The sequence below is a fragment of the Trichogramma pretiosum genome, unplaced genomic scaffold (assembly GCF_000599845.2).
Source record: "Trichogramma pretiosum strain Unisexual culture from Peru unplaced genomic scaffold, Tpre_2.0 scaffold92, whole genome shotgun sequence".
Taxonomy (NCBI): Eukaryota; Metazoa; Arthropoda; class Insecta; order Hymenoptera; family Trichogrammatidae; genus Trichogramma; species Trichogramma pretiosum.
The window spans coordinates 234,119-249,585 of record NW_019641705.1 but is presented as its reverse complement, the minus strand read 5'-3'; the positions used below and the strand labels follow the sequence as shown (position 1 = coordinate 249,585).

The 15,467-nt window shown below is 42.3% G+C and overlaps 1 protein-coding gene across 4 annotated transcripts in view; it reads right to left on the bottom strand.

The window, feature by feature from the left end:
- Positions 1-15,467, bottom strand: part of LOC106659620 — a 43,963-nt gene that overhangs the window by 5,122 nt on the left and 23,374 nt on the right. For 3 of the 4 annotated variants that reach the window (XM_014382258.2, XM_023462927.1, XM_014382268.2), the window contains one exon: positions 10,582-10,832. In XM_014382258.2, coding sequence (XP_014237744.1) covers positions 10,582-10,832 — 251 coding nt within the window. Of the gene's footprint in view, positions 1-10,581; positions 10,833-14,625; positions 14,693-15,467 lie in introns of those variants that run through there. The other variant, XM_023462928.1, reaches the window with a different exon arrangement.

The window sequence follows — 15,467 nt, the reverse complement described above, 5'->3', positions numbered from 1 at the left end:
AGTAAGGGAGCTAGCTAGACAATCAAATTACTCCCAAATATGGGTACAAAACGACAAGAGTTTTGTTAGCAAGGATGCAAATGCTCTAAAAATCTATATTTGCACCGAAAGTGACCTCAGCAAGATTGTATAAATAATTGTAAAGTAAACTCAATCTTCAGTTAGGGGAGAGCCTATACAAGTTTTATTTTCAACTCATATTATTGTATTGGCTATTTTTATTCCATATATAGCAAGTGTACTGTATTTTTTGAATTTGCAAAATTTAAGGAACTAAAATTCTCAAATTAAAATAAAATATTGTACAATTTTGAATGCTATTCATCTACCTGTAAATAATGAAACTATTTTCTTGAGCTTAAATTATAGTGTTTGCAGTTTGTACTGATTGTTGGTGTTTAGAGTTGTGAATATTTCATGGTGCAACTTCATATGATTACCGATGTGTCGAATTGAAATACGATTGTAAATCATCTATCATATTAATTAATGTACTTTAATTTCTCATTTAAAGCTATTACGTTTATTATTATCCTATGAATTTATTTATTATTATCTTATAAATACTTAAAATCGCTTGTTTGAATATTATTGTATCGCTCTGATAATATGTGAAATTTATTGTTATATTTCTATAATTTTTGTAGAGCTGTCATTATAAATATTGTAAATATTTTGTTTATTTAATTTGTATTTTTTTGTGACATCGGCAATGTCTTGCAAAGATAAATTGAAAATGTACGATTGAAATAGGTGGAAAAAATCAGAAAACTCAAAATATAATTGAACCCGATTCGGACTTTCATTTCTAAAATTATTTAAAAAGATTCCTCAGAATGTCAACTACTTTTTGCTAACTTGTTATAATGGGTTTTTAAGAATATCGATCTAATGACATCAAAGTGTGTCGAAAAATGTACAGAAAACGTCAAAAAAGGCTTAAAACACGTCAAATCACCAATAGCATCGATCTTGTTTTTTCAAGTAATTTGATTATCTGTAATAGTTATATATTTTCGTTATTAGTCATAAGAATTGCAGCATTGAAGAAAAATCAATGTTCAATATTTAATATTTAATATAAAAGAGTGATGAAATTGACATTGACTCAACTCAGCCCAATTTGGTATCGATTTATTGTCTGGTGGCAGACATGAATAATCTATTTCAATGTGTTTTATGTTATTCTTGTCACTTATCGTTTATAATGTAAGTATTTAATTAGCCACAAGCTAAACATAGATTGGGGCATTTAATTACCAATCCGAAAGGGCTATAACCTGAAGATGCCAAAACCTTAAAGTAAAATGTAAAAGGGCTGAAAGTATGAAAAAAATATGTATAAGGTAAAGCGGAGGAATACGCCATAGCTAAGGAAAAAATAGGAATAAAAAAGTAATGAATGTATGAAATCAAATCTTAAGCATTGAGGACTGTAAAAAACCCGTTCATGTATTATAAGAAAAACAAAATTATCACTTTATATTGTTATTTTAATAGTTATAACAAATTTAACAACTTGGTTTTAAAGTGGCGTTTTCCCCAATCATGCGGGGAAGACGCCACCCCGATTGGAACAATATGCCCTTAATCTGCATACAATGAAAAAAATAAAATACTAATTCATTTTTGTGATCTCCTAGCGTAATCCCACGGCTAAACTTGCATGATGTATTGTCATTATCTAGATGTCATTAACAATTTCCACTTAAACATTTTATTGAAAATTAAACAAACGCTTGCACATTGAACTTTACGAAAAATTTTGACACTTAAAAATCGACTGATAATAGCAGTAAAAAATCAGCTATTTCGTGTCGATGTAATCGGATTATCATAACGCTAATTCCAATAGGTCACTAATCTAAATTTTCTTTCTTATGAAGATAATATAGCAAAGTGGCGTCTTACAATAAGTGAGCCGAATTACAATCCTATGCAAGCGTATTTTGACTGCCCTGTTCTCCGTTTTCCTTTTTCAGAGCGGTCTTAAGATTTTTAGCGTTGCACGGTTCGCTACAATCAAAATTCACTCGTAATTAGACTGAAAAAGTAAATGAAGATATGTTTTCGATAGGAAATTTCCTTAGCTTTCTCATGGTGCAGTTAGATTTTCCAAAAAATCTCATTTTCACAAGGAAAAATCAACAATTATCCAAAAATTTCACTTTTTCCATACTGAATTTTTCGACATATTTAGCTCTCAATGTTTGATGGCGATTTTCGCGGTGAAAATTGGATATTTCGGAAAATCGAATAGTACCATCAAAAAGTTGAGGAAATTTCCTATCGAATACAGTAGTCAGTTAAATAAAATAAAATTAAGTAAATTTTTCAGATGAGTCTTGATACTTTTTCAACGACTTGGAAATCGAGTAATAAGTCGTATTTGCGTGAAAAGATGACTTTTCGGCGTCTAAAACACAAAAGAGCCCCAAAAAAAATTAAGTATTTTCAAATTTCATGTTCACGCGTTTTTTTCACTCCTGGAGGTCCTATGAACAATTTGCGGGGGTCCTGGCCGCTCGAAATTTGACCATGTACACACACACACACACACACACACACACATACACACACCGCGCTGCTACCGCTGCTGGAGTCCTGGTCATATGGCCGCTCGCTGCAAGGGTCCCGACCGCACGGAGCTCTGCTATCGATGCGGCCAGAAGGGTCATAAAGCTAAGGACTGCAAAGGCCAACCACCGTGCGTTCTCTGCCAAGAACGAGGAGCTGACAACCACCGTCACGCGTCCACAAGCTCCAGCTGCCCTCTTGCACGGAAGATCACCCAAGCGCGCCGATGATGAGAATCCTCCAGCTCAATCTCAATCACTGCGAGACTGCCCAGGACCTGCTCTGCGATACCAACAGCAAGCTGCGCATCGACGTGGCCATCCTGTGTGAGCAATACAAGAACCTTGCTCCACCCAACACATGGCTCGCCAATGCCAACGGCCAAGCAGCTATCTGGGTGCAAGGAGGACTCCTGGTGCAGGAGCGCCCGGCGAGAGTGCACCCCTAATTCTCGTGAGCCCCAATCGGCGGAATTTTTTTTTTCAGCGTCTACGCTCTGCCAAGACTCTCTGAGATAGAATTTTCCGCCCTCATTGCGAACATCACCGATGAGGCCCCTTGTCATTGCAGGGGACTTTAACGAATTGTCGACGGAGTGGGGATGTAGGGCGACGAGACCGCAGTCGCCAATCCTGCTTGACTCGCTCGCTCTCCTCGATGCAGTGCTGCTTAACGCCGGCGACGTACCAACCTTCAACGGCAGACAGGGCAGCTCGGTTGTCGACCTGACGTTCGTTTGCTAGTCACTTACGCCTCGCGTACACACACAGCGACCACCAGACCATCGTCTTCGAGATCGAGGACGCCGGGACTTCGACCAGGCCCTTGACGCGCCAGAGCTGCAGGTGGAACGCCCGCGCACTCGATGCAGACCGTTTCTCTGCCGTCGTGTCCGGAGCATCGGTCGCTCGCGGGACCGCGGAGGATATGGCGTCGAGCCTCATGGATGTCATCACCGGCGCATGCGATGCCTCCATATCCAAGGCAAACCCACGTCGCCGTCGCGAGCCGGTGTACTGGTGGACGGCGGAGATCGCTGACGCTCTTGTTTGCGAGTTCGTAGACTCTTCCAGAGATCGTGTGGCCGGCAGGACGAGGAAGCCCAAAGTGCAAACTACACCTCCGCAAGACGTCTGCTGCACGTGGCGATCAAGACCAGCAAGCGGCGGTGCTGGAGACAGCTATGCGACGAGGTCGACAGCGACATCTGGGGCAAACCATACAGGATTGCTATGTCCCGCCTGCGATCCCCTCAGACCAAGCAGCCTAGCTCCTCTCACTTGGTGCGCAGCGCAGTGGTGGCTCGGTTTCCGCGAGTGCCGAGCGGGCCCGCCTTGCAGCTGCCGCGACGGGTGGGAGAGCTTATCCCAGCCGTCACCTTAGAGAAACTCAGGGGATCTCAGTCGAGGATCAAGGATCGCTCGGCACCCGGCCCGGATGGCGTACCCAACTCGGCGCTCAAGCTCGCTATTGCCGTACGCCCTGACTTCTTCCTGCGGGTGTACACGACGTGTCTGGAGACCGGCGTTTTCCCGTCTAGCTGGAAGCGTCAGAGTTCTGGACTCGTCCTGTTCCCAAAGCCAGGCAAACCTCCCGACGAGCCGTCCTCGTCCATAGGAAAAAATCGTGAAATTCCTGCAAGAATTTCTGCAGAAATCCCGCATTCCTGCAAAAATTCTTGCAGGAATTTCACGATTTTTTCCTATGGGCGTATCGTCCGCTGTGTATGTTAGACACGGTGGGCAAGATTCTCGAGAGAATCATATAAGCGACCGGCTGGAGGCTTTCACAGAGGGACCCGGAGGCCTCTCGGAGCGATAGTATGGCTTCCGGAAAGGGCGATCAACGATAGATACCATCGAAGACGTCATTTCCACCCCCTGTGAGGCCATCGCCGGCAAGAGATGGTACCGCGGCACCAAGAAGTACTGCGCCGTAGTGATACTCAACGTGAGGAATGCGTTCAATTCGGCCCGATGGGACAACATCCTCGTCACTCTACTCCGTTTGTTCGTACCCGATTACTTGCTGAGAATAATTTCCAGCTACTTCTCAGCAAGAGTGCTCGACTTCACCTCGGACGATAGTCCAGAGTCCTGCGAAGTCACAGCAGGTGTCCCACAGGGGTCAGTCTTGGGCTCGATCCTGTGGATCGTCATGTATGACGCTATCCTGCGCCTCAACTTCGAGGGCGATGTTCATATCGTCGGCTTCGCGGACGACATCGCAGTGGTGGCTGTTGCCAAGCATCTACGGCAAATCGAACACGATCTGAACGCTGCCATTCTACAGATGCGAGGCGCGCTCCAAGCTCTCAACTCACAAACAACTGACCACAAGACGGAGGCTCTGCTCATCACCAGCAGGAAGAAATTGGAAACCATCACCATCACGGTAGACGACCACAGCATACGCTCGTCCCCCTCCATCCGCTACCTGGGCCTGCACATTGACGCCAAGCTGAAGTTCGACCACCACCTTCGAACAGTCAGTGCGAAGGCAGCCTGTGTGATCGGTGCCCTTACGAAGATCATGCCCAACTCTGGCGGGCCCAGAAGTAGCCGGCGTAAGCTGTATGCCCACGTCGTTGACTCCATACTCCTGTATGGAGCCCCCATTTGGAGCACAGCCGCAAAAAACGAGCCTACATTCGCCAGGCGGAGTCAGCCCACCGACGAGCCTGCCTGCGTGTGATCGGAGGCCGACCGCATGTCTCTTATGAGGCCACTTATGTCCTTGCCGGCATATTACCGCTGGCCCTTCTCGCGGACGAGCGAGCGCGGCTCTACGGCCGCTGCCGAGAGGACGCGAAGGACGAGGAACGCTTTGCAACGCTAAGCAAGTGACAGGAAGCATGGGACCGGTCGACGAAGGCCCGATGGACGCACCGACTGATCCCAAACATCAGAGTGTGGGTCGAGAGGAGGCACGGAGAGTTGAACTACCACCTCACGCAACTCTTGACCGGGCATGGCTTCTTTAAACACCATAGCCGACGCTACGACCACAATCAAAGCGCGCAATGCCCGGTTTGCCCCTCATCCATCGAGAACGCGGAGCACGTATTCTATTACTGCCCGAGGTTCAGCGAAGAAAGAGCGAGACTACAGACTCTGCTCCACGAGGTCATAACGCCGGGAAACACCACCAGGCTCATGCTCGCGAGCTAGCCGAACTGGCTCGCGGTTGCTTCCTTCGCCCACTCAGTTGTCATAAGACTGAGAGACGAAGAAATGGACAAAAGGGGATGACCGGACGATGCGGCTGGAAGAAGACGCCACTCCATTCAAGCCTTCATGAAGCGCATAATGCCAATCCCTCCACCCCCTTAAAGTAATGCCTAACGGCGGTTTCCGCGGGATAGAACAAAGGGAAATTGATGTGGATGTATCTACTGATGTGTGTGTGAGCGCTGGCGCCGATACGCGTCATACGTTGATGTTACAAGAGTGCTCGAACGACTGAGTATTCACAAGCTCAAATGCGCCACAGAGAAAATACACCTCGGCACACGAAACATCGAGTACCTCAGATTTATCGGCAACGAAGTGAAGCCCAGTTACGCACAGGCAATCATCGACACGCCGCTGCCAAGATCAGAAAAAGAGCTGCAATCATTCGTCGGAGCTTGCAACTGGCTCAGAGAATACGTACCCGAGCTTGCAGTGAAAATGGCACCACTCACCGACCTCATGAAGGCCGCAAGGGGATTCGTTTGGACGAAGGCGGCGCAGGCGGCTTTCGAAAACGTCAAGACGGCGTTTGAACAACCCTTGAGGCTCGCTCGGCCACGTTCGGACATGACGTTCGTGTTGCAGATGGACGCCAGCGCGAGAGGCATGGGCGCCGTCTTGTATCAGCAAGGAGAAGAGAGCGAAGATTGCCGCATTATCGCGTACGCAAGCGCGAAGTTTTCAACAACGGAGAGCCGTTATCACTGCAACGAGCAGGAATGCCTCGCGGTGGTATGGGCCGTCAAGCGGTTCAGGCCGTACCTCAAGGACAGGCCTTTCGTCTTGCGTACCGATAACAGGACAATTACATGGCTACACCAGTTCAAGAACGCGAAGGATAAGCTGACACGATGGGCGCTCTTGCTGCAGGAGTTCAACTTCAAAATAGAGCACTGCCCGGGAAGACACAACGAGTTACCCGACTTATTGTCGAGAAACCCGCAGGAGGAAACACCAGCGGACCTGAGCGACGTGGACCGGATCCACGTCCCCGAGTACTGACGCCCCGCGTCAAACGAAATAATTCCCCAGCTGGGCCTATTCACAGTAAACGAAGACCCAGTGGAGCGGATCCACGCAGCGCAGCGAGATGATGCCGAGCTCCAAGCTGTTTCCGAATCGAGCCAGGTACGTCGCAGGAAGGGCCTCGTCTGGAAGAAGAAGCCAGGTACCAATCTGTGGCGAATCATCGTGCCGGCCGGCGTACTCGAGGAGCTGTTGCGCACATACCACGAAGCAGACACAGCAGGGAGCGAACGAAACGCTGCGCCAACTCCAGAAGAAGTACACCTGGACGGGCATAATGAAAGACACGCGAGACTACGTGCGAAATTGCACCACGTGCAAAGAAATAAAGAAAAACAGAACACTGCCATATGCTCAATCGGCGCATAAGCCAAGTAAACCGTGGGACACGGTGGCTTTGGACCTGATGGGACCATACCCGGCCACAAACGACGGAAGTCGCCATCTCCTCGTCGTCACCGACATGTTTTCGCGATGGGTGGAGGTTTTCCGATTGCCGTTACCGATGCCACAACCATTGCTGCTCGCGTCGAGAAAGACGTATTCACGAGGTGGGGTTTCCCGAGAGCAGTACTGACGGACAACGGAACCCAGTTCACCAGCAAGGCCTGGGCCATCGCCTGCAAAACGTGGCAAGCGATACCATGGACCACCGCCAATTACTGGCCCCAGGCGAATCCCACTGAACGTCGGAACCAAGAGATCAAGACCGCGCTCCGGACGCAATTGAGAGGACGGCCGCACAACGAGTGGGACGAGCATTTGCCGAAAATCCTCTTCCAGTTGCGAAAGAGGCGAAACGCAGCGACAGGCAAGACGCCTGCCGAGATATTGCTGGGCAGGGAGCTCCTTCTGCCAGGTGAATGGAAATTCCCGCACCCGTTCACGGCCGAAAAAAAAGCCGAGCTGGAGGCAGTCCGTCGGCATCAAGCAAAGTACCAGGCCACGTACATCAAGGACGGCGAACAGACGGAACCACACTTCAAGATCGGCGAAATGGTCTACATTCGATCGAGCCCGTTCTCGAAGGCCTCAAAAAATTACTGTGCGGGGTTCGCTTCGCCGTGGGAAGGACCGTGTGACGGAGCACAAGCCGTCAGTAAGCGAGTCGAGCACTCGCAGAAAATGCGTCGCGCCGAGACTGCCGCACGCGCGTATGTATGAGTGAGTGCGTGTGTATCTCCCTCCTCTCGCGCGTTTTCAGGTAGATGATAAGCAGTGGCCCGTCGGACTGATGATGTGAAGCCAGGAGCGTGGCCCAGTATCAACACGTGCGAGAAGGACAGAAAAGAGCCAAGCAGACACCGGGCGAATTCCTTTCGCTACGAGGCAGGCAGATTAGAATACGCTGGCGAGTGAGAAGGCCACACGAAAAAAAAGCCGAGTGATAGAAAGACGCAGGAAAACGCGAGCCAGTGCGTGAAGCTGAAATTGCTGAAGTGATTGCTGAAGTTGTCGTTGTGACGCGGGTGAGCAAGTACCCATTAGTGCCCGTGTGGAATTGGATACACGAGTCAGATCGGAGCCCAGGTGGGCAAGGCGCCTTGGAGCAGACTCGCCCGATCGGGCAGCCAGGATCGCAAGAGTGAGGTGCGCAGAGCCCGAAAGAGGACGGGAAGGCTGAACGAAGACAACACACGTTGAGGTACGACGAAGCCCGGACGCGGGCAGCAGTAGTAGTTGGGCCAAGAAGACTACACTCAGAGCATCGACGAGAGGTCATCAGTGCAGCAGCGAGGCGCCGAAGAACTTGGGGTAATTGTAAGGTATTTCTAAGCCGTTGGTCGGCGCGGCTGCCGGGCCGCCCGCGTGTGTGTGTGTGTGAGCAAGTGTATTAGAGTAAGTGAGGCCACGCGAGTGTCGTAGCGACGACACTGGGCCGATAGTAACGTGCGAGCAAGTCTCGGCCTCGTGGGCAATCGGAAAGTGCCCAACGCGTGCGTAAGTGGCTACGGGGCCGTATCGTAAGCCGAAGATTGTAATTCGGGTATTATTCGTTATCGTTTGCCCTCGTGGGCCTTAAATAAAGATAAATCAATTAATCGTAATGGAACGCGTGTCAATTCATTTCGCTTGACCTATTCGAGAATTTCAGGTATCAGAAGCCTAAGCGAAGGAAGGTGAGTGAACGGGCTCACGGCTCGCCCGTGCTGGTGACGGGCCCAATATCCCCTCTGGGACTCGAGTCAGGTAAAGCGGGCCCCCCATAAATAAAGTGCACGGCAGTCGAGCTGAATTACCCACCCGGGGTAGGCTGTCCGTCGCAATTTCCGATAGTTCACCGTAGACCGACCGTTCCCGATAGTTCAAAAAGAGAGGAATATACGTCGTCGGGAAAGGGCGTCACCACTTACGTATCACGAACAAAGCAGGTCGAAAAAGGAAGATAAAATATCGTACTCCGCATCGTCGCCTTCTAAGCGGGGAGGTTTGATGTGTGTGTGAGCGCTGGCGCCGATACGCGTCGTACGTTGATGTTATGTAGAGTGAAAGTATTAATAATAATTGTATAGCGCGACCGAATTATGGCGCGTAATTAAGTAAATAATAAAAGTAAGGGGGTATTTTTGTAACGGGTTTTTGCGGCAGTTGAAGCCGATCAATATTAAAATAAAAATCAATTCTTCTCTGCGCTCAGTCGAATATTACCAAAGAAAAAAGCGTCTTTCGACCTTTACTTTCCTCAAGCTTTCCCGCCTTTTTACGTACCTCGACGAAGACTGAGCCAACGGACACTCAACTCTACACCACTACATAACTTATGTACAGCCTAAACCAATATGCTACGTTGCTATTTAATGTGAACTACTATTTTCTCTCTCTACTAAATAAAATATATTTATACATCAAAAAAAAAAAAAAAAAAAAAAAANAAAAAAAAAAAAAAAAAAAAAAAAAAAAAAAAAACACACACGGTAAAAAACCCGGATCACTGTACGAGCTGGAAGCGAAAAGAATAACCATAGGTAGGAGCCCGATGTGAGGACTCACAAGACTGGCAATAGATGGAGTCCAACACTTCCATGATGAAGTCAGAAGCGAGAACCACACTCACAAGAGGGCGCCGAATGCGGGAGCTTAGGTTCGTTGGATGACGCATGATGGCGCCTGAAGCGAGAACCACACTCAAAAATGTAGCCGACAGAGCAATCGGGCCCCCTTCCAGTCGGCGGCAGAAGGGAGAACCACACTCACAAGATGGCACTAGACAGCGAGTTCTAAAAATATCTAACTCAGGAGGAGATGCCAGCAATGTGGGACCACGCAGTAGACGGCTCTGAAAAAAGGGATACGACAACCGAGAGATGGCATCGCGCAGGATCGGAGGTTCACTAAGTAAAAAAAGATGAGTCCCTGAACACCTAATCGTCGCATATCACTATGCGACGAATGGGGGATGTATGGAAAACAACGACTAATATACAAGTAGCAGAAATGCTCAACTAACCTCGGCCACCCCCTGGGGGGAATATGGAAAATAGAATATTGGACTGGATAGCAAATAAAGCCCCAGTTTAAGAGCTTAAGGGAGTGTATCGAAATTCTCAACTACAAATTGAGTTTTCCAATAAATTTTGTTGAAAGGGTCTAATTTTTGCCATTTTATTCAATCACTGGCAATGTTTGGTGTTGATGTATGGGTTTTCACTTGTTCAGTTTTTCAAGTTTCGTAATTTTGCCAGTAACATATGATTTACGTACTTATGTGAATAAAACTTAGTTAATACGATAAAAATGAACTAACCGGAACAGTGGGAACATGTGTTGTTCGATGGGTGTGAGTACTAGTTCTTGTCGGAGGTGCATGCAGCCAACAGCACATAGCAGCACATATCAAAAGCGCACCTGCAACGATGCAAGCTACTCCAACGTATCTTACTGGTTCGACGTAATGTTCAGCCAAGCCAAGCCAATTGATCAAAGCACCAACGCAAAGTAATACCATACCATATCGGTAAGGTCGCTGTGATCTCCTTGATTCTTCAATCGTCATTGCTGTAAACAAAAAAATGAGATTTTAATATATCTTCTTATATACATATTCTCTTATATGTCCCCCTTTCCTCCCCTGCTGGGGCTTCCCCTCCACCGAAATATAATTATTTTCTCTTTATTTGTTTATTCCGTAAACATCCTATTCTATAAACTGTATGAAAAGTTATAAAATAAGAAAATTATACATGGGTCAAAGTACATGTAATACTTTTTTAAATTTTCGTCCGTACGTATGTCACCGATCTTGATGCACTTTTAGTATGTTATAGTACATGATAAAAAGGACCGAGAACCAAAACTTTCAACCCCCTCCTCCCCTATAAACGTCCATTTTCTATCTATATTTTTTCTGAAGCCCTGAACCAATTAAAAAATTGGAAAAAATTCACAAAAATACATTTCAACAATCTAAACAACCTTGAATTTTTTCAAAGAAGTGAACGCATCTTTTGAAGCCAAAACCCCATTTTTTTGACGAAAATAATTTTTTTTGGAATATGGACCCTCGAAACAACTTGAAACGGTCAAAATTTATTAAAATTTGACAAGGAATTCAAAAACTATTTTAAAATTTTTTTACCGGAACCATCGGGTTCTAGGAACCTTTTTTGTTAAAAATAGCATTTTTCGGATCCAGAAGTTATGGCCTGCAATTAAAAAATCTAAAAAAATTTGAGTTTATGTATTTTGATGAAAAAAACAAGAAAAAATTTTTTCCAGATTTTTCGAGGGTCCATATTTCAAAAAAAATTATTTTCGTCAAAAAAAGGGGGGTTTGGCTTCAAAAGGTGCGTTCACTTTTTTGAAAAAATTTTAAAAAATTTTAGGTTACTTTTTTTAATAAAATAAAAAAGTGAACAATTTTCTCTTATCGCCGTATCTGGACTTTTGAAATTTTCAATAATTTCTTCTGAAGGCCTGAAGCACTCAAAAAATCTGAAAAAATTCAAGGTGGTTTGGATTGTTGATAAGTACCTGTATGAATTTTTTCAGATTTTTAATCGCTTCAGGGCTTCTTTTTTCTTTAGAAAAAATTTAGATAGAAAATGAACGTTTATAGGGTAAGAGGGGGGTTGGAGGGGGGAGGGGGTCCAATATTTTGGTTTTGGCCCTTTTTTATCGTGTACTATAACATACTAAAAGCGCATCAAGAACGGTGACATATGTGCGGACGAAAGTTTAAAAAAGTTTTATTTTGACCCATATACAATGTACAATTCATGGGCTCGTGCCTCAACTTATTGCAATAGTTTTTTTATCAAAGAAATAATTAATACCGAACTCAGATTATTGTAATGCATAGTTTTTTGAGGCTTCAATGTTTTTGAACATTCTATTTAGCTAAAACTGTTCTAAGTTTATATCAAAAGCATTTTTCCAACATCTCTTTTCACCAATATAATGGCAGATGAATCGAAAAATTGTATAAAATTGATGAGAAAAAACTTTAATTGTTCGAATGATGGTGACAAATCTCAAACCGGCTAATCTATAATTTTTTTTTAATGATACTGGTTAACAAGGAGAGAACGTAAAAGTTGCTACTCATGTTCAATTTCATCAACGTTCGATACTCACGAGCTAATGGAAATAATAGTAAGGGTTGCATGTTTATTTATCGACCTGCAGTCCCAGTGCGTGCGACGAATAACAGTCGATATTCACCCAGAGATAAATATCTTCTTCAATATTTTACGTCGATATTTTTGTGTTGTGTAGACACAACTTTCATAACTTTTTTTAAATTGTTTGAAACTTTTTTGAGCTATCAAAGCTCAATTGTAATAGTTTAATATTTTTATTATACATTTCTGATTTGAGCACTGTAATTGGTTTGCATTATTATTTTAAAAAAGTCCAGCAAGTAAATACGAAGCAAAGCAAGAATTTTATGTATGATTTTTACATACACGGCCTAGTGTATTAGATACAGGGGCTCAAAGTTGGATTTTTATTTTTTGAACATGTTTGTGTAAGTAAAATTTAATGTAAAACTGAAATTTTTACTCAAAAATTATATGTTTAACCTCAAAACCCCTCAAAAATAATAATATAGCATAAAATAGCATAAAAGTCCAAGAATAAAGTTGTTTCTACACCTCATATTGGCCAACGTTGAAATATGTTCATCTATACAACAAAATAGAACTTTTCACAAAGTGACATAATGTCAGAGTTAAATTTGATAGCATACTAAGAACCGAAAAACATTAAAAATGAGGAAAAAACAATGCTTTTTGACTCTTCATATATCACTTAATCATAGCATATCTTAGATAGAAAAACTTGCCTCTCCAATACTTTACACTCAAATTCCAACTCCATAAAACATGAATGAGGATTTCCTCTTTGTAGCCATACCTGCAGCGGGAGTCCTCATTTTGTTATTAATGGAATTTCTAACATTTAAACTTTAAAAACACAAATGGTGAATATCGATAAGAAAGTTAACACACCCACAAATCATTTACTTAATTACAAAATCTGACCCACTGATTTTTTTAACGTAGATAAAAATATTACACCACAATAAAAATGTTATCATTTCAGAATAATAAAATCATGCATTTGATGGCGTTTTTGATGCGTTTTGAAATTCGACTCATCCTATTTTTAATTTTCAAATTCTGATTACCGATAGGCCCATTTACCTTTATTATCTAAATCATCACCAAACAATCCTCAGAAACTGTACTTTTGAAAAAAATGTCAACTTGATTTTTAGTATTTTATAGATTTTTTTTATAAAATCCCAATATCCCAAAAGGCCCCACTATGAATCATCACAAAATTATGGGGAAAAATAGTTTTTGAGTAGTATGTCTATTTTTGGTGTGCGTGCTTTGTAAATAAATGTATACACGATATAAACATGGGCGTTGCCTGCGCCTATTGTTGATTTTGAGTGCATTTTAACCCATTTATGACCGAAATGCTTGATTTTTTGCATAATAATAAAGTTATAGCTACTTAAAAAAAAATGTAAACATTTTTGCAAAAATTCTAGTTTTCGATTTTTCTTCGCCATGTTACCGCTACGAAATCAAAACATGAACAAAGGTGATCACGACTATCAAAGTATCTCAGGGAATTTTCATGAAATTTTCGAACCACTTCTTCCAACAAAAATTAACTCATATTCATAAAAAACATAACTCATTTTTTACTCAAAAACTATTGAGTTTAGAGAAAAAATGCACAAAACAAAAATATGAAAATTGATTAGAAAATTCCATAAAAATTCCCTGAGATACTTTGATAGTCGTGATTACCCCTGATCATATTTATATCGTGATTCCTTAACGGTAACATGGCGAAAAAAAATCGAAAACTTGAATTGTTGCAATAATTTTAACTTTTTTTTTGATTAAGTAAAAAACAAATCGCTGCAAAAAACAACAAAAAAATCAAGCATTTTGGTCGTTAATCAGTTAATCGAATTTTGCGTTGTACATCAACAATTTTGCTTTAAATAGCACAATTTACATTGCCCATTTTAGTTTTCGATATATTAGAAAAGATAACGCTAAGTGCTTTTTTTTAAATGGCGAAAAATTAATATTTCAACCAAATTTAGGAGCACATTTTGTCTAAAAAATATGTTCAATTAGCTTCAGCTTTAAGATGTACTTTTTTAAAACTCTGAAGGCCCTCATCCGAATTGATGGACACTACTTTTTTCAGGTTTCTGAATTACTTGCAAATTTCAAAAGTGTGCTCTAAAAAACGAAACTTTTTTTTAGTAGCAAAATATTGAAATTTTACGAGATTTACTCATACACCTGGTACATACCTTATAAATCCAAAATTCTAGCTTAAACATTATTTTGTAAAAACTTGTTTTATATTTTTTGCTTGCCTCAAAATTTTTACAAAAATCGTCACTAGTTATAAAATAATATCTGTAAAATAAAAATTAACTTGTAATTAAAAGCTATCATATAAATATGAGAATTAGATATTCGAAAAATCATTGGAAATATAACTAAAGAACATAAGTAAATTAAAAAGCGTTTAAAAAAAATTAATCCTCAGCAACTGAATTTTGTATTAAATTTCGTTATTAGTTATTAATGCAAATTCAACAAATTGTAGATGAAAATTCAACTGAAATGAATGAAAAGTAATTGAATTTTCATCTACAATCTGCTGAATTTATAATTTATATTAATAAAGGTTTGTGAAACATGCTTCAACACTTTTTTTATTCATTTTCATACAAATATTTCTAACAGTTTGCTACTTAATATGTCTCCCGTACAATGAAAATTAAAAAAAACGAAGCTCGGCTAATAATTGCATTTGAACACGCCCATTTTGAACATGGCTCTAGCACCTCACTACACTCGCGTGCTAAGCACGTCGTGTAATAATGGTCTCCTTAAATCACTCGTATCATACATAATATACTATTTTTATGTCCCTAAATCAATTTCATATCACAATATAAAAATTATAAAAAAGCAATATTAACGAGATATTTGAGCTTGGGTAAGCATTTTTCTTGGATAATCAAGTGTAGAATAAACGTATTTTTCTATTTTAAAAATAAAATTGAATAATCATGATCAATGGTTATTAGTAAGTTATGATTATTCGTAGTTTTCGTTTTTTTCCTTTAATTATGCATGGAGT